Genomic DNA, 19,622 nt, shown 5'->3' with positions numbered 1-19,622 from the left:
AATAATACATAGTCATGCCGCCATGTGACAAAAGCCTACAACATTGTCGATGACAAAAGTGTGTCAAAGCTCAAGGGCATACACAACATTATGTGGTGTACACATGATGTTTTTGTCCCTGTTGATGTTTGTTCCGACTGGACACACACACACACACCAACACACAACACACACACACACACACACACACACACCCCCCCCCCCACACCACACACACCACACACACACACACAACATATATATATATATATATATATCCCCAGTCGGGACAACATCAACACGACAAAAACATCATCCAGTAAGGGCCCTTAGGCAAGACCCTTCATGATATATCAGCCTACCTCAGGATGGAGTGAACAAATAACTGATAGAGTCATACCGGCTGGACTGGACAGCGAAGTATAAATAAAAAGGGAAATATACATATCATGCAGCCATGTGACAAGCATTACAACACTGTCGATGCGAAAGTGTGATCATATATATATATATATATATATATATATATATATCATATATAAATCTTTGCTTGGATTACAAGTGGGCTTGGGACATAACAACAGTACCCACATGGAAGAGACGATTAGAGGCAGGATAAAGGCAGCCCGGGGAGAGAAGTAAGCCAGCTAGCTGAACTCCAGAAAGGAAACATGGTGAATAAAGGGGCACCCAGGAACAAGTACAAACTCACTTCATACCAGAGGGCACTCGAAACTTGCCAAACAGAGACTAAACAGCTCTGGCCACCCGATTGAAGAAAGATACACCAAGGAGGGAGAGGCCCGGAGAAATAAACAGTTTTTCTCCCACTGGACCAGCAAGGTGTACTCTCAGTGGCAGGGAACCCAACTGGGACCCACCAGAGTGGCTCACCCAAGGCAGGACAGTGCTTAATCATTGAAGGACCCCGAGAAGGGACCCATTCCATTCCAACTACCGGCCAATCACCTGTCTCTGCACAAACATGGAAGGCTCTGTCAGGCATTATGCGGCAAAAATGTGTACAGCATGCGGACTCATACATGGCGAGGCACATAAATGACAATATTGGCAGTAACACCCGGGGACTAAGCACAGCTGCTGGTTGATTAGAAACAGTCGCCCGAGACTGTAAGAAGAGACAGACCAACCTGTTGCACTGCCCTGGATTGACTACAAGAAAGGCCTTACAACCCAAGGATAATGGAATGTCTGGAACTGTATAAGTTTCAACCGGAACCTAAAGACCTTCATCCAGAACTCAATGGAAATTTGGAAGACAACCAGAGGGCCCAATTTCAAAGCCCATTGCCAAGTCAAATCAGTGCGGCATATACCAAGGAGATGGCGCTATTCACCAATGCTTTGTCTGTCATAGGCCGCACCCCCTCAGTCAGATCATACGGAATTAGCAGGTCCGGAGTCCGATTCCGTAGTGGGGGGCAACAACCAGCCACTGGTTGAAACCACCTGCTCTTACATGGTGACCATCAACGCTGTCTGCCAGGGACATGAGGAGAAATAGACTCATGAGCCTCCACAACCACCCAGGATCTACGCGATGACATAGGGATGCCCTTCGGATGGACAAGTGTGATGCGGTCTCAAAGGAGGCAAGCTGATCCAGAGTGAGGGGATTTGACCTACCAGAGGGCAACATTATCGGTGATATTCCAAGACATGCTACACCGCTACTTGGCATCCCACAGTGTTAATGGAAACCATGACGACGGGCCACAAGGAAGCAAACTTACAAGCCAATACCTCCAGAGAGTAAGGCAGGTCTTGACCTATAAGCCAGTTCGACTTGAGTTTATAAAGAAAAAAGGCTCCACGCCTTATTCAACTCATTGTACGCATCACTCTAGAACTACCCCGCTGGATCCAATAAACTGGCCACCAAGGCATCGGCTCAGGAGATAGAAGCCACCAGAGATATCAAGAACCAAAAGCCTCTCACTCACTGCATGGACTTGGTTTCCACCCCAATGTTCAGCACTCTGCACTTACACAAGCGAAAGAGGAGAGGCCAGGACTGAAGTGGAGCGTCATAGGCCACCAGTCCAGATTGAAACATAGAAAATACAAGACTACATCAGAAAGATGGCCCCGAAGAGTGAACTGCTAAAGTGAGTGTCTCAGGCAGGCAGAACCCTGATGAGGTGCAGAGGAGGAGGAACAGACAACCCTGGAGGGACACAAACCCCTACCTGGCATGTACCACCTTCAGATAGAGGATGTTTAAAAAATTAGGATTGTACTGGGCTGCAGCTGTTTTAACTCTTAGGGGAGTGTGTGTGTTTTGTTCTTTTCCATATCTTGTGACTTCCCTTATCTAGCATGTGTTTGTGAAGCTGCCAGGAAAAGGTAATTAAAAAATGTTCAAGGACAAGAGAGACAGACAGATTAAGGGAGGTGTCATTTTGGACAAGAAACATAATGTTCATTACTAAGGGGAAAACCAAAAAAGGAAATTGTTAGTTGGAAGATGTCCGAGACAGCCCATTTTTGAAAGAATTGTATAAGAACACCTGACAGAGCTCCACAGGAGCCTTTTTCTCTGTAACCCTCTTGTGTGTTGCACTGTTAACACTCCTTCTTGTACAAGAATATTAAATTCAACTTAAACATTGATACTTTGAATCCAGTCCTCCTTATTCAAAGGTCTTCTTAAAAAAATTCTCATCAAACAGAGGAAGTGGCTGATTATCAAGGAAAAATGCCACAGTGGCTGGAATCATGCCGGACTGACAGACAGCACAGAGGCCCTTATCATGGCAGCACAAGAACAGGCCATAAGCACAAGAGCCATAGAGGCCAGGATCTACCAGAGAAGACCAGACCCAAGATGCAGACTGTGTAAAGAAGCCCCTGATACAGTCCAGGACATAGTAGCAGGGTGTAAGATGCTAGCTGGATCAGCGTACATGGAGAGGCACAAACAAGTGGCTGGGATGGTATACAGGAACATCTGTAACCAGTATGGAAAAGAAGTACCTAAATCCTGATGGGCCATACCACAGAAGGTGGCTGAGAACAACAAGGCCAAGGTGCTGTGGGACTTCAGCTTCCAGACTGACAAACAGGTCCTGGCTAACCAACCAGACATAGTGGTGGTGGATAAAGAGCAACATGAGGAACATGAGAAGCTTGAGAAGTATCAAGGATTGAAAGAGCAGCTAGAACGGATGTGGAAGGTCGCCTGTTTTGGACATTGCTTGGTAAAATGGAAACAGAAATGTGATTGTTTTGTTTTCTTTGTTTCTGATTTTGCTGGAACAGCAATAAATAATAAAACAGCATCAGTCATCAGTCGAGTCTCTCACCATCTTTCGGAGGGTATGCTATAGTTTATAGTATATAGTTGTCTTTGAAAAGCCAAGGGGGGAGAGACAGGCTCAGCAGATGCCAGGGCTTGTTCCGTTAATTTGGCATCAAAACATAACATTGTCAAATCTCTTACATTATTTGAGGGTGGCAAGTAGCTAAAAAAGTAAATAAAGGAGACAAGCAAATTTAAAGATTGTGGCTCCTGCAGGATAACTTTGTCCAGTAAACAGACAAACTTGTTGTTATTAAACTAGAAAGCCACTACAGAAATAGAAGAGAGGGAAAGACTTCTTTCTTCTTTCTTTTTTTTTGGAATTGTCAGATTTTTCTCAGAGGTGATTTTACACATATTATTGAAGACTACAAAGGCATCTTCTGACATCTTAACAGCTAAATTAAGCTATTAACCAATGGTACTGTGTGATAAATACAAACTAAGATATCATGATAAGCTGCATGTTGATAATTTGTACACAGGACAATTTAATATACATAATTATATATTTTCATGAGAGAGTGGCTTTGAGGCTTGTCTTTATTGGGTGTAACATTTGTTTGGGCAGCAGGAGAGCATGTTGGCAGCCCTGTATGATGTTAACCAAACATAAAATCATGTTACATGACTCGATGAGGAACAATCAAGCTACAGTCATGATTTTGTTTCGTCATATTAACCCAAAACCACTTAATCATGAGAATCATGAGAAGTTTTTGAGTGACAAAGACACAGAGTGTCCCTGTATCTATGGAAACTCGCTGTCACACCCAAGCTATAACCATAGTGACTCACTGCTGCCTGCATGCTCACGGTGCCATGGCAGAGAGAGAGAGAGACGCTGCCACTGCCAGAAGGGCTGCTGAAGGACACCGACCACAAAACTGACTAAGAGGGAAAATCAGGGTGTTGACTTTAGATTACTAAACAGCATGTATGGTCATAAATTGGCTTACAATTCATGTCTATGACGCAGTTAAAAACTCATTTACACCTGATAACATCACAGTGTGGAAATAGGACATTGACAGCACGCAGACAGATAAGCAGCACTGTCTAGCAGTGAGTTACTCAGACCACCAGGAGGAAAGCAAGAAAAACTGATCTGGGGGCTAATCACAGTCCTAACATGAGAGTTTACAGCCCCTGAGCGAGACAGTCAACTTAACACAAGGTGTGAACAGTGAACAATGTAGAAAGTTACACTAATTTTGTGCACTTCCCTAGCAGTTGTAGATCTAAACATTGCATGTGTGTTGAAGCAGTCAGTCATGTGGCCCAACAAAGTGAAATTATTCTATCAAACTGTTATTTTTCATGATGGTTATCAGGTATAATGCTTGAACCAATGCTTTTCCATCACTCTGTCTGTCTTCTGCTGTGCTCACAAATAACAATAAACAGTAATAACTTCAAAGCAATTCTGAAGAAAAAGAACAGGATGTTCTCAAAACTAATCTAGTGTAGCATCACACTACCTCAAGGAAATTAAATCATATCGAATTTAAAGAATGTGAAACCACAACTACTATATTCACTCTGGATACAGGAAAATGTGCCAACAACAGCAACGGTTTAACAAAATTGTACATATGATAGTTTAATATGAACTGATATATGCTATAGTATATGCGCAGATGTGTAAATCTGGTGTAAGAAAGTGCATGCATAGTTCTTCTCCTATGTGGCTGTTGAAATACTGAGTTTGTAAGAGTGTGGTGTGTGGTACACAGTTGTGAAAATGATAGTTACATACATGTATATACACAGTTGTACCTAGGAAAACATACCGTGATGCAACTTCTTCTTTTGTCATATTACTCCTGGCTCATGCTTGCTTTTTAAAGGATTTTAATACAAATATATGTAACAAATACACATGCAGGCACCTTCTCACATCATGCATCACAATGAAGCTCAGTCCAAGTGCAGTCAGGAAGACTATCTTCTTACCTTTATTCCTCTTTCATCCTCACTTTTCTCCTTTTCTGTGTATTTGTATTTCATGTTTATTTGAAAGGGACAGATACAAAATACATACAGACAATTGCTTAACAAATCTCCAATGCATTATCACAGCATTGATAGTTTCTACACATTTTCAGTGCCTGTCCAATCAACTGACTATGGATATTTACTCTTTCAGTTAATCTCCAACACCAAATAAAATCATTGTGACCTATTTTGAGTTTGAGCTCATCAGAAGTCCACTCACATCCAGATCTTCAGCATTCTCTTCAGTGTATAGACTCCATCTGCATGGGGTTTCCTATCCTATACCACGGTTTCACTGACCCCTCAAAGTATGATGGGGTCTAATTGACAAAGGGGTCTCACATTTCTCATCTTTATTGTGCGCATGTCATTAACTATATTTGACTGTACTGTTATTTTCATTCAGTTTAAAGACCATTCTTTTTAGCATGTAAACTAAATCTAGACCGTAACAAACTGACTTTCACAAGGTCATGCCTGCTACCCCTTGTCCTTGCATCCTGAAGCACGGACTGGTATTTGAATGCCTCTTGTATTTGAATGCCTCTTGTGGGCCACGTCACATCCTTCCTCCCAAGGTACTGTCAGCTCAACCAAGAATATTTTATTGACCACAGAACAATGTTTGGGTGGAGGGTTGTGTGCAACCTGCAGCCTTTTGCCCACATCCACCATCTCCCAGTACCTGGTGTTTTGCAGGCAGTTGGGGTTTGATGTTTTGGTTGAGAATGACCTGGCTTATAAAATAGTAAAACACTGACGGGAACCATTTTTCTTAAGAATGAGCACTTTTAATAGTGAAATACATTTTTCTGGTGACACTTACATACTTTTACTTAAGTAAATGACCTGTATACACCTTACACGCCGTACCACGATTGACTCCAGTACTTTTTTTCCATAGGTGCATGAAGATGACTTTTAAGGGAATTACGAGAAATGACACTGTATATTAGAGTAGAACTACAAAGGTAAAAGGTAGATGAAGAAATGGGTTTTGAATCATATATAACAGTTTTTCCTCCCTCGTGTAAACCATGATGTAATGAGGGTATTAGCTCACTCCTGATGTAGACACACATAAAAGAGGAAACACAAAGTTCTCTGGTCAGATTATTCTGTGGAACTTGACTCGTCAACAAATATTAACATAACCAGAGGGATGCAGCAAATCGAGACAGCAGATTATGTTAATGAGAGACCAAGATGTGGACAGAAACGCAGTGGGGATAAACATCAAACAGGTAATTACACACATTTTAAAAGAAAGATTACACTTTCTCTCAAAATTTACACTACATTTATATGTATGTATGTATGTATGTATGTATGTATGTATGTATGTATCTATCTATCTATCTATCTATCTATCTATCTATCTATCTATCTATCTATCTATCTATCTATCTTTATTTAATTACAACGACAATTTCTTAAATATAACAATATGATGTAAACCTTGGTCTCAAGTTCAGAAATTACATTAAGGAAGTAGGGATGCTCATACAACAGTTAAATGCAAACATGATATCCTGCCATTGTTACTATGCTATTTTAATGTGCTAAATAAATGTTATTTTTGTTGTTGTTTTGATTTTACAGAGAGAAGACTCTGTCAGCTACTTTTCCTCAGCTTTGGCCTGCTGTGTATCATACAAGCCACTCTCAATATTGCTCTACGCCTTACTTGTGAGTATGAAGTCATGGCGTTATGTATCTTCCAATTGCATAAACAACACTGCAGTATTGCATAATTAGACATGTTGCTGCCCAACATATTTTGCAATTTGCTGTCAAACAAAACCTGAAAACTATTTTTGATTTAAATATTTTTGTGCCATTATTTTGAATTTAGCTTTTTGTTTCAGTATACTCAAGCAACGAATCAACCCCCTTGCACTGCAATTCAACTCATTCTAGTGACCAGAAGAAGTTGAAGGAGGAACAGGATTGTGAGCAAAGAAGGAATGATCAGTACAACAGATTGCAGGAAAAATTCAATGCCTTGGCCAAAGACATAAGCGAGTGTGAAAACAGAAACACTGTCCTTAACAACAGGATAAAGAACGTGCAGGAGGAGATGGACAGACTGAAGGGTGAGAAAAAAATCAAGCTATGAAGAAGAAAGGAAGAGGAACTATAATTGAGGTTGATGCCTTACATTTCAACCTCCGTAAGCGCCTGTATTAAAATGTCCAACTTCATGGCAGAAATAAACATGTTTACAGCCCGGTACAAAAAAAGTTTTTGGTCTCTATAGCTAATTTCCCCATTCATGACAACTGTACTAAGGGTGATTTTTTTTAATTCAACCCTTCAAATTAAATTAAGGCTTAAAGTTATGCATAATTAACAGTGTGGACACTTTGACTAACAGGTGGGTGCCGTCACAGATGGCTTATTAGAGCACCTAGGTGTCATTCGGCGAACCTCAGGTCTGCTGATGATCCACTTCTTTGCCGATATTTAGATTAGGGAGGCGGAAGAAACAGTACAACCAACATGCTGGCAGCCAGCGCTATATATTTTCAGCTACAAAGTGGCGCTTTGTTAACCTTTAGGTGATGTCACTCACACTCTGTCCATTCTTTATACTGTCATTAGTTTCTACTAGAGAGGTTGATTCAAATAATACCTATGAAAAATCAATTTTAACCCATGCCTAAATTTTTATTTATTTATTTTGAGAACTGAGCTGGCAGGATATGGAAGGTAATGCCTAAACCAAAACAAATCAAACCAAAAAATAAGTGTCAAACACTTGTCCAGCTGTAAACAGCTTGAACAGCCCCTTTAGCAATAGACTGCTACTCTCATCATGTAGAAAGGGGCGTTTATTCCAACAGCTGTCAGACTCTTTAACACAAGCATGACTTAATGACTTTCTTCAGCATTACTTTTTTCTATATATTTCTTTACTTGTGAGTAATTTCTTATCAACCTTGTGTGTAACTACTCCCTGTCTTCTGACATTTTATTTCTCTCTCTGGTCATCAGACACCATGAATACTGTAAAGAAATAAAGGATATAAACATTTTCAGACAGACTGTCACAGCTAGTGTCAGTCATTGAACAGGCTCGAAACATGTTAGAATAACAGAAACGTGATAAAATTACTGATCACATTGTCCGTATTAAAATGCATAAACCTTTACATCACAGGTATATATAACTACTGTGTGAACTATTAAAGTAGTACTTTTAATGCATTAAAGACTATTAACGTACCCCATTTAACAAATCTATGTATTACATTTAAATTCTTCTTTGTAAACTAAAATAACTATTGATTGTATAACATAAAAAAATATGAACAACCCCATGAAACCTGTCTCTAGGACAGTTACATTGTTTATACAAGCTGCTGTGACAAGTGAATTGTGCCTATCTTATCTTAACACTTCACTAAGAATTTTTGCACTGACATTTTGTTGCCCTCTGCTGGACAACATTGAAATACAATATACTGAATTCTGAAAATTAATTTAACAATCTTCTTTGTTTAATTATAAGACAGTAAATGCATACATGAAAAAGATCTATATATTTATATAAATTGGATTTAATTTATTTCTTTATTTGATTTGCTTTAATTTAGCCATTTTTTAAATTTATTTTAAATTGTCCAGAACTATCCAATGTTAGTCAGACCAAGTGTAAATAACCTCTGGAATATTAGACCCAATTACACAATTAAGCGAAATAGATCCAATTAAAGAGAGAGCAACAACACTGGCAGCACCTTGATGCAACAAAAAAAAAAGAAGCAATACATTTAATTTCCCATGTACTTCATAGTTGACATACATCGTCATGCCTCAAAAACAAAACAAACAAACAAACAAAAAAAAACAGTTTCTGTATTTCTGCATATGAAAAAAGGTGAAACAGGAAACCTGTGAAAAAAGGAGTGGTCCCTATTCAGTCCAGTTAAACTAGATTTAGACCTAGCTGGACTTGGTTGCCAAGTTTGATCTTAGTTATTAAGAAGCAGGTGGATGCGGAAGGATGTCTACTTGACTTGCACACAAGCAAGATTATTAATTTACATTGTTGGATTATTAAATCTACCTTAATCTTTACTATGCCGAAAAGAACCTGAAGATGGCAGCTTAGTGAGGAGGCTCCGTGCAGCCACGCACCATTTCTTTGAAAGAAAAAAAACCCTATCTACTGCCAAATACTTTCGGTAAAACTCTGCATGGATATGTCAAAACCTACTGTGGCAAACACTGCAAAATTACTCGAAGACGCATAAATAATACAACAACTAGTAAAACAACTCCGCCAGACCATCGAGCAACATAGAAGCCAACGCTAAAGTACCAAGTGAGCTGAGGTTATTCATGGATAAATGAAAACAGAATGATAGTTTAGATAGTAAAATGATAAGATGGGATGTTTGGGAGTTGAGAAAATTGACCAAACTGAAACAAGTGTTCAACAGGACAAAAAAAACCCTCCAATCTAAAAATGTTCACAAAAAATAATTACATATAAACAGTAGCGTCACTAGGCCTATTTTAGGGGGGCTTCAGAAAAAATTTATGCAATACAAAGTGGACAGAATATGAGTTTAAACCAATAATCATATAAACTGTCATTATTCACTTAAATATGATCATAAATCTCATTTCACCGGGTACGGTAGAGAGAGCCCCTTCAGTGCGCCATTATACAATCCATTCCACTTTTTCATATAGAGAACGCCCACATCACTGAGATTCCAGTCCATGTTTTCCATGCGACCCTGCTCACTGCCGCTTGCGTGTTTACCTCTGAAGTACACAGAGCCGAACCTCACAGCGGCAAGAGCAGAGCGCGAACGCATGGGTGAAGGATGGACATTAGAGCCTTTTTCAAGAAAGTAAGCATTCATCACTGCTGGTAGTAACACTTAGCTAACAGCAGAAAAGTTCCATGTAATTAATAAACCAAAATGTTCCGTGTTTGAATCCCAGCTGGCCAGCTCTGAAAGTTCCTAGCTGCTGCTAGCTAGTTGAGATGACTTCTGTTAACCATTCCCGCTATGGGCAAGACATATGGGGATTGAGACCAAGTTTTCATTCCTGGTTTAATGGCTCCACATTGGTGCAGATTTCTAGTTTTCTGGCAGGTGGAGGGGAAAATAGGATGGGTGAAAGAGGGGAATGGGAGTTAACCATCGTGATGGCCTGGTTTATGAAGATGTTGGTAAGTCTAGGGTGGTGGTATAACCACCACCCTAGACTTACCAACATCTTCATAAACAGTCTTCTCCTGTATAATGTTTCCATGATGATGAGTTATGAAACACTTGCCCTCTTCATTTTGTGCAGGTATGTATGGCACCTGCAATTGTTTTTATTTGTATTTTAGCACAATTTAACTGGTGTTGTTTAGCTGGTAAAGCAGCTGAAGATGTATGGAGGCGTCATCGTCTTAGATTAATCAATTGATTGACAAAGCTTTAATTGGTGCTCTGAAAAAATTTTCGGCGCGTGCTTAGCGCGCAATAACTTTTCTCCTTTATGGGCTAAGCCACCCCAGTTTCTTAAACCTAGTGACGTCCCTGCATATAAATATAAATGTATATGGTCCTAACAAGGACAAAACATCAATTTTGGAAAAGCTATTTCTTACTGTATCAGCCATTGGAGGAGATTTTAACTGTACCCCAGACCCACCCAAATGGATAGAACTCATACACAAACTTGAAAAATACTAATTAACTATCTGAACGATCTAAGATTAGTTGAAATTTGGAGATCACAGAACCTAAATAAGAGGGAATATTCTTGCTATTTGAGCTCATATAAAACCATTCACGCATTGACTACATTTTAAACTCTAGGGATTTGATGTCTAATGTCAAAAACAGCTGGTACAATAGTATAGTAATTAGTGATCATGCATCAGTGTCTATGGAGATTAATTTGGGTAGGTTTGAACATTGCTCGAGAAGGAGGTTACAGGTTTATCTGTTAGGATCCATCCTTTATTAAATTTGTGGAAAATTGCATTGAAAAATACTAAATACTGATAAATGAATACATATGAAACTACAGCCAGCATTAGATGGGAAGCATTTAAAGCTTATATTAGGGGAGAAATGATCAGCTACAATAGTTCTAAAACCAAACAGCACAACCAAGAATGACATATAATAGAAAATCAAATTAAAAAAGCTGAAACTGAATTTTATAACGATAACAACCATACAAAATTACATAATATATCTGTTATGAGAGCTAACTATGTTAACAGCTGATAAAGTTGCTGAAACAAACATACTATGACCAAGGGGAAATAGTAGGTAAATTATTGGCCTGGAGGATAAAAAAAATGCAAGCTGAAAGAACAATTAATAATAATAATAAATCAAACTCTCACAACTTAACTGTGGGTCCCTTAGGGATAAATAACAACTTTAGAGATTATTATAAATTGTTGTACAAATCTGAATGTGCAGAAAATAGAGACGCACAAAACACATTTCTTAACCAGCTGCAATTTCCGACTATATCAGACGACGATAAAATAGATAGACTATATAGACTAGATAGTCCATTAACAAAAAAAGGAACTTGATGAAGCTATAGGAGATATTAATAGCGGTAAAGCACCTGGACCAGATGGGTTACCAATAAAGCTTTATAAAACATTTAAAAGACAACTACTGTGGCCACTTCTTGACATGTATGAAGAATTGTTTATTAAAGGAACACTCCCAGATACACAAATACTCTCTAGAAGATTAGATAAATATCTCCCTCAGTTGATTATTGATAATCAACAAGATGATGTACAAAAAAGACAAGGATATCACAATATTCGAAGAGTTTTGAATGTACATGAGAAACATGATGCAAAAGACAGCAAGGCTGTCAGTTGACGCATGCCAAGAATTTGATAGGATAGAATGGGATTATCTTTTTGAAGTACTTCCAAATGCTCCAACTGCTGTACACAAACCCAACCATGGCAATTCTAACCAACAATACCTTACATTGGTGCAAGGGAGTGTATGCGAGTATGTGTAGTCTCAAAATGTATTGTTACTATATGTTCTACTGAAGGGGTGTAAACTAAAAAAAAAAAAGTATGTCAGCACTGACATGTTAGTAAAACAAAGGCCCCCCAGGGTGTCATACACAATATGCTGTAACCATGCTGTATTTTTTGTACTGTCATTTAGATTTTGGCAGATTGGCCAGCCGGATCATGGTGGTATCAACAACAGAGAGGACTGTGTGGAGATGTACCATTCCAACACAGAGCTGGCCAACTGGAATGACGCCCCCTGTGAAAGCAAGAGGCGCTGGCTGTGTGAGGGATCCACGTTTACGATCACTCCATAAACTGAACAACATGATATAATGTGAATGTACATGTTAATTACAATGTGCTTTTTTCATTCATTAGTACTAAGATCTTCACAATAAAAAATATTTGGAACAAAAAGTAACTCTCACAACAATACAAAATATCAATTACAAAAATGAATAATTAAGAATAAGACAATTAAGTTGATTAAATGTAAAAACATTTCACCATCTGATAGACCATAACTTCATAACCCACTTATGTTAGACATGATACAAAATGAATAAAGCTTTATCTTTGCTACTGTACCAGTGTGTGTTCTCTACCATCCTAACACTATAAATACGTTTCTGGATACAAAACCTGATTCATTAATATATTTAAAGAAAGCCCTCTGAACCTGTAAATATATCTCTGGTGTTTAACACTGTATGTCATCCTTCAGTCTCCTTTCATGCTAAACTTCTGAACTGATAAGCATGTTGTTCAGATGTGAACACCTTCTATAGTTAAAGACCTGGCAAAAAGCACTGCCCAAAACTCAACTTGTTTTGAAAGTGAGTGAAAGAACTGTAGATATCTGATTAATACGTGATTAAACATAATTCAATACAGCAGAGGAGGAAGTTCTTTAGTGAAGAGTGAGGTGGCTCTTAAAAGAGCCTTTGTGTTTGAGGGATGAGCAGACAGTTTAAGCGCGCTCTCCACGGATGCGGCGGGCCAGCTGTATGTCTTTGGGCATGATGGTGACTCTCTTGGCGTGGATGGCGCACAGGTTGGTGTCCTCGAAGAGGCCGACCAGGTAAGCCTCGCTGGCCTCCTGCAGAGCCATGACAGCGGAGCTCTGGAAGCGCAGGTCGGTCTTGAAATCCTGAGCGATTTCTCTGACCAGGCGCTGGAAGGGCAGCTTGCGGATGAGCAGCTCGGTGGATTTCTGGTAGCGACGGATCTCTCTCAGAGCCACGGTACCGGGCCTGTAACGGTGAGGCTTCTTCACGCCGCCGGTGGCCGGGGCGCTCTTACGGGCAGCCTTGGTGGCCAGCTGCTTCCTGGGGGCTTTGCCTCCGGTGGATTTACGAGCGGTCTGCTTGGTTCTTGCCATCGTTCTTTCTTTCTCTGAACAGGAGAAAAGTGTAGTAAAGAGAGGAGACACGCTGCTCTTAAACTGTGAGACCGGCTGTGAAATGGTGACGCTGCTTCAGACCTCCGGCTCCTGATTGGTTAGGGGCTCCTGCTGGAGCTCAGCGCCGCCTTCAGGAGCGACCCACCGCCCAAATCTCCGCTGCTTATTGGCGGAAAATCAGTAGAAAGAAGTCCGCCAAAATCCAAAGCGGCCCCCTCTGTAGAAACCTGTTTTCTGGTTGGTCTGACAAGACCCCCTCCTCTCGCTCCCTGACAATATAACCGAGGGTTGTGTCTGTAGTCGCCACATTTTCTTTGAGTCGTAACTCTAGAAAGTAACTTAAAAATGAGTGGACGAGGGAAAACCGGTGGCAAAACCAGAGCTAAGGCAAAGACCCGCTCCTCCCGTGCCGGGCTTCAGTTCCCCGTCGGCCGTGTCCACAGGCTGCTGCGTAAAGGCAACTATGCCGAGCGTGTTGGAGCCGGTGCCCCCGTCTACCTGGCGGCCGTGCTGGAGTACCTGACCGCTGAGATCCTGGAGTTGGCTGGAAACGCTGCCCGCGACAACAAGAAGACTCGTATCATCCCCCGTCACCTGCAGCTGGCTGTCCGCAACGACGAGGAGCTCAACAAACTGCTGGGCGGAGTGACCATCGCTCAGGGCGGTGTGCTGCCCAACATCCAGGCTGTTCTTCTGCCCAAGAAGACCGAGAAGCCCGCCAAATCCAAGTAAACCTGCTCACTGCTGGAAACAAAACAAAGGCTCTTTTAAGAGCCACCCACACCCTTGTTAAAGAGTTGTTTCTCATGTAAACATGAAATATGAAGTTATTTACTTAAAACTCTAATAACTTATTAGTATTGCTATTATTAGTACTCTTCAATAAATCAAAGGTGCATAAATAAATGCAGCCATGACTAGTGGAACAACTTCATCACAACTGTGCCAACAATTCAGTACGATCTTAAGTGTTATGTTGCCTTTATACAGCAGACATGAACACAACTTGGTGTGTGATTGTGAAACTCTAGAAATAGGAGTCGTCTGACTTTTCTTTCTCCTCATGTTTAGTCATGTCTAATAAGATGTGCACTCCTCCGGTGTGAACCAGGAAGCTGGGCAGTTAACGGCGGAAAAAAAACTGCATGTGTAAAATCCCGTGTAACACACATGACCGGTGTTAAACTAAAAACGCTTAAATTCAATGTGAGCGTGTATCTGACCCAACAACTAGCTCTCATTAAAACAATGCAGAGAGAGGCTGGTAGTTTGTAGTCACTTTATATTGATGCCAAATTGACAAGAGGACACGTCCTTCATGTGTCTTGTTTCCAATGTTAGGTGTTTGTATTGACACATCTATTACTGATCTATTACAGTATAGCATGTTCTGTTAGTGTGTGTTTAGTTTAAAGGGAGTTTGATGCAACATTTTGTCAGCGCAGCACAGGGAGCTCAGACTTGAGTTGTTGCCACATAAAGTATTCATATACAGTTTAGTAAGGGTTGAGTGTTAGGAGATTAATGTAACAGTATGGCGGAGTTACACATGTAGTTCTAAAAAAGGGAATACACTCTTTATGAATGATGTGGTTGGCTCTTAAAAGAGCCGTTTGTTGTCGTTAGTTGTGAGTGAAGACAGCTCACTTCTTCTTGGGTGCTGCCTTCTTGGCTTTGGGCTTGGCAGCCTTCTTAGCGGGAGCTTTCTTGGCTGCAGGGGCCTTCTTGGGTGCCACTTTCTTGGGGCTCTTGGTGGGCTTCTTGGGGCTCTTAGCTGCTTTCTTGGCTGCTGCGGGTTTCTTGACTTTCTTGGGGGATTTCTTGGCTGCCGGCTTCTTTGCTGCTGCTGCCTTGGGCTTCTTGGGTGTTGCGGGTTTCTTGGCTGCGGGCTTCTTGGCTTTAGGAGCGGCTTTCTTGGCTGCGGGCTTCTTGGCTTTGGGCTCAGCAGCCGCCTTGTTCATCTTGAAGGAGCCGGATGCCCCGGTGCCCTTGGTCTGGACCAGAGTCCCCTTAGCGACCAGAGCCTTGATGGCGACCTTAACGCGGGCCTTGTTCTTCTCCACATCGTAACCTCCGGCAGACAGAGCCTTCTTGACGGCAGTCAGAGACACGCCGTTGCGCTCATTGGATGCGGACACAGACTTGACGATGAGGTCTCTGACGCTGGGGCCAGCCTTCTTCGGTTTGGTCGCCTTCTTCTTGGCCGCTTTAGCCGGAGCGGCGGCTGGAGCTGGAGCTACTTCTGCCATCTTGTCTTCCGTTCGTACTCAGGACAACACGAGAGTGTGACTGGACTGTTGGAGAGCTCAGAGCAGCGAGGCTGCACTTAAACACACCATGAGAACCGTGGAGACTCAACCCAGCCCGTGGCTCCTCTGTGCAGTCTGAACGCCGTGCCACTTGTGTTTTCTCCTCATCGATAAAACACTCTAAACTAAATGTGGGAGAAGAGCTGAAGGCTGACAGTGAAGGGAGCCGATAGCGGACTTGTGTCTCTTCATGTTCAGGTCATGTAGAGCTCTGATGCTCTCTGCATTTTGTTTGGGGAGCCTCCAAACCTCACACATTCCCCGTCGTGACCAGCTCTGCGCGGCGACTTTTCACACTCATTTCTCTCCTAAAATGTTTTTAGATCAATCAGAGCTCCATCAAAAGTCGTTTTCCAGCTGCCCCACATGTTTGTTCAGAGACTCAAAGTAAAAACAACCATCTGTTGACGATCACTTTGTAATAAACTGAAGTTATTCTGGCAGCAGCAAACACACTGAGGATGGCCGAGGCTTATGGTGCCAGACTTCGTATCAGAGCTGCTCACCGTGGCTGTGAACATTTCTTCTGCTGAAGATTAGTTTTAATATAAATAAACCGTTAGTTTTACTATTAATGAACAAACAGTGAGAATTAAACGTGAAACTGTTTCGACAATATATTATTACGCAATATTAATAACCGTTATTACATTGTGGTCGGCTGATGATGAAAGTCAAAGTGAGGATTTACTCAGAAGTTTATATTCTTCATAGTGGTGATTTGACTTTTTTCTTTGTAAAAACTGACCATCAGCAGCATTACTGAATATATTTGCAGTAACAGGAGTTCCTCCTGTGTTCACAATCACCCTTCATATGTTACTAGTCTGTTACTGCTCACTAAATTTATTTTGAACACTCACCCAGTTTCTACCGCCCTGTCCTTCAGTCTGATTATTATCATTGAACTTATTATAACATGCCACAGTGTGACTACCTTTTTTTTCCTTCTTTTAAGTCAATTTTAATCCATATTTTGAAGACACTGTATAGGTGACAACATTACTGTAAACCCTCTGTGTAAACAAACAATGGATAAAAATGTAATACTGAATGAGAACACTTCTTGGTGTCGGGCAGATAAGAACTGGAGCACATATTATATTGTTATTGACATACTGAGGTGAAAAAAGGAAGTGGAATAGTATAGCCACATTTTACACAGCTGCATCTTTATCTAAAACAAATGTGACATATTTTAAATAAATCAAAAGATGCCACTTTAATAAACTGATTTCTATATGTACAGCTCATTAAATCCATTGAGTTATATTTAAAGAGAACAAATGTTGAATATGTTTTACTGAGGCAACAGTCATGTGGACAAAAGTAGTTTATTGCAATGCATGTAAAAACACATGTTGACTGGACTGAACTGTTTTTCTTCCAACATTCTCCCCCATCACAGTACTGTACACCCACCTGGATTATTTATGCCCTTTAGACACTAATACACACTTATACTGTCCTAATATATATATGCAGTGTATATATGCAGTGTATTCTTATGCTACTGTACGACAGGATCATATGATCATATCATATGAAGGATCATACCACCAAGCAGCGCTCATAGAAAGCTGAACAGGAGGAAGAGGAGCAGAGGACAGGAATGCAGTGTGAAAATGAATAATAGAGCAAACAGCAGCATTTGGAGCATTTTAATAATTGTGCAAACACAAAAGCAGAATGCATAATTTGCAAAGTCAAACTATCATATCGAGCAGGGTCCACAAGCAAACTTCAGACATGTGAGAACTGTGAATCCAACAGTCAATAGCTGTCCTTTCATAAATATTTTTTATTGGTGTTTCTATCTGCTTAGTGTAGTAGAGTGGTACTACAAGCAAGCACATTCATTTGGTGGTTTCAGAGTTACAATAGTCAAAACAACTGGTTACAGCAATTCAGAGAGCAGAAAATGTAATTTTTTCTTTTGAATTATTCACTACAAAGTGATGTATTGAATAATTTAAGTCATATGCCTACACAAATAAGTCAAACCAGCACTAAATTTGGTTTAATTACAGATCGGTGGTAACATGCAGAGCAGTTTGGGAGCCAAAAGAGCCATCTCGAGACAAATGATCTAACTTCCCATCACTAATTATATACAGACACATAACGCAGCATTACCGCCCTCCCCTCTATGCAGTTAGTATTGAAGAGAAGCTATGGAGGCATTTTGGGAGACTGGTTTCAGGTAAGTTGATGCAGTACTGCTAAATATTTAAGAATTTGTAGACTGCTACAGAAAAGTTAACTTAAACTGAAAAGCTCGAGTCAAACGCCCCTCAACTTAAATACTCAGATCTAACACATAATTTAGCCAGCGTACAAAGAAATAAAGGGTCAGCTCTTTAAGTAAAGTGAGTGGCCCTTAAAAGGACCTTTGGTTTTTGAGTAGTGAAGAGAATCATGAGTTTAACCGCCGAAGCCGTACAGAGTGCGACCCTGCCTCTTCAGAGCATACACCACATCCATGGCGGTCACGGTCTTTCTCTTGGCGTGCTCGGTGTAGGTGACGGCATCACGGATGACGTTCTCCAGGAAAACCTTCAACACACCGCGAGTCTCCTCGTAGATCAGACCGGAGATACGCTTGACTCCACCACGGCGAGCCAGACGGCGGATAGCGGGCTTGGTGATTCCCTGGATGTTATCACGGAGAACTTTACGGTGACGCTTGGCGCCTCCTTTACCGAGTCCTTTTCCTCCCTTACCTCTTCCACTCATTTTTTTTACTGTTCAGATGGTTATCGTACAATAATAACTGTCTGCAGTATTCCCAGATATTTACAGCTTGTCTGAGGACGTAACAGAAAACAGAGGCGGTCCTAGTGTTCTTCTTCTTTGGTCATGAAGGTTGATGGTGAACTCTTTGGCGCCACCTACTGAACAACATCATGAATCAGGGTCTCCTAATGTACATTTAGTCAGATCACAGATGTAGATAAAGCAGCAGACATGAATTCGCGTTTTTCTTTAATTAGTTTTAATTACTTACCTCATTAATATGTTGTGTGATAAAGTGCTATTTTATCATAGGGACTAAACCGTTTGTTGGGTTTGTATTATAAATCATTGAGCTCCTTCTGTGGTGTATCAGGATGCTTTGTGATTGGCTGCAGCTGTGTCTCTGTCTCCCAGGTGAGTACAGGTGGAGTTTCCTGTCTGAGGTGCTGAACTGACAACAGAGCAGGTAGCTGCTGTCTCTGTCCAGGGTGCTGAACGTGCTGCGGCTGTTGAACTCTGTGGAGCAGCCTCGAATCTGCATCTAACTGGGAGGGACTTTATCTACAACAATCAATGACATGTTGGCACATTCAATTATATTTTCTTAATTCAATAATTAATACTTATTGAATTAAGCCAAGGTTGGAATTCTCTTATTTACTGCTCCCCTTCTCCTCAGTGTCATCGTCCTCCTCCTCAGAGCCAGCCACTTGTAAGACGTTTATTTTGCCTTCTACTTTTGCATTTCTAAAATCGCGGTGCTTTCGAGGCGACATGCAGTGACCTGTAGCACCTGAGGTGTCCAGTCAGGTTTCAGAGGTGGCCAGAGCTACCCGAGCCACCCCTCTA

At 41.0% G+C, this 19,622-nt stretch overlaps 4 protein-coding genes and 1 long non-coding RNA gene across 5 annotated transcripts; 2 read left to right on the top strand and 3 right to left on the bottom strand.

The window, feature by feature from the left end:
- The first annotated feature begins 6,390 nt into the window (after window positions 1–6,390).
- LOC113746581 (uncharacterized) lies at window positions 6,391–7,534 on the top strand. Its single transcript, XR_003462969.1, has 3 exons — window positions 6,391–6,543; window positions 6,902–6,988; window positions 7,168–7,534. It is a non-coding gene; the product is annotated as an uncharacterized LOC113746581 (long non-coding RNA).
- A 5,716-nt stretch (window positions 7,535–13,250) lies between these two features.
- On the bottom strand, window positions 13,251–13,916 carry LOC113746578 (histone H3). The gene has a single exon (XM_027282791.1). It carries the CDS (start codon window positions 13,705–13,707, stop codon window positions 13,297–13,299), a length of 411 nt encoding a protein of 136 aa, XP_027138592.1. The 5' UTR covers window positions 13,708–13,916; the 3' UTR covers window positions 13,251–13,296.
- A 115-nt stretch (window positions 13,917–14,031) lies between these two features.
- Window positions 14,032–14,486, top strand: LOC109138248 (histone H2A). Its single transcript, XM_019257970.2, has one exon. It carries the CDS (start codon window positions 14,074–14,076, stop codon window positions 14,458–14,460), a length of 387 nt encoding a protein of 128 aa, XP_019113515.1. The 5' UTR covers window positions 14,032–14,073; the 3' UTR covers window positions 14,461–14,486.
- An 842-nt stretch (window positions 14,487–15,328) lies between these two features.
- Window positions 15,329–16,429, bottom strand: LOC109137110 (histone H1). Its single transcript, XM_027282789.1, has one exon. The coding sequence runs from the start codon at window positions 15,975–15,977 to the stop codon at window positions 15,372–15,374; it is 606 nt and encodes a 201-aa protein (XP_027138590.1). The 5' UTR covers window positions 15,978–16,429; the 3' UTR covers window positions 15,329–15,371.
- Window positions 16,430–18,407: 1,978 nt separating this feature from the next.
- On the bottom strand, window positions 18,408–18,794 carry LOC109138243 (histone H4). Its single transcript, XM_019257955.2, has one exon. The coding sequence runs from the start codon at window positions 18,771–18,773 to the stop codon at window positions 18,462–18,464; it is 312 nt and encodes a 103-aa protein (XP_019113500.1). The 5' UTR covers window positions 18,774–18,794; the 3' UTR covers window positions 18,408–18,461.
- Between the last annotated feature and the right edge of the window lie 828 nt (window positions 18,795–19,622).

The sequence above is a fragment of the Larimichthys crocea genome, chromosome X, assembly GCF_000972845.2.
Source record: "Larimichthys crocea isolate SSNF chromosome X, L_crocea_2.0, whole genome shotgun sequence".
NCBI classification, from domain to species: Eukaryota; Metazoa; Chordata; class Actinopteri; family Sciaenidae; genus Larimichthys; species Larimichthys crocea.
This window is presented reverse-complemented; position numbering and strand designations above follow the sequence as displayed.

Bases quoted from the DNA above. Each gene is read 5' to 3' on its own strand.
- LOC109137110 (XM_027282789.1), bottom strand. From the start codon at position 15,977: ATGGCAGAAGTAGCTCCAGCTCCAGCCGCCGCTCCGGCTAAAGCGGCC.
- LOC113746578 (XM_027282791.1), bottom strand. From the start codon at position 13,707: ATGGCAAGAACCAAGCAGACCGCTCGTAAATCCACCGGAGGCAAAGCC.
- LOC109138248 (XM_019257970.2), top strand. From the start codon at position 14,074: ATGAGTGGACGAGGGAAAACCGGTGGCAAAACCAGAGCTAAGGCAAAG.
- LOC109138243 (XM_019257955.2), bottom strand. From the start codon at position 18,773: ATGAGTGGAAGAGGTAAGGGAGGAAAAGGACTCGGTAAAGGAGGCGCC.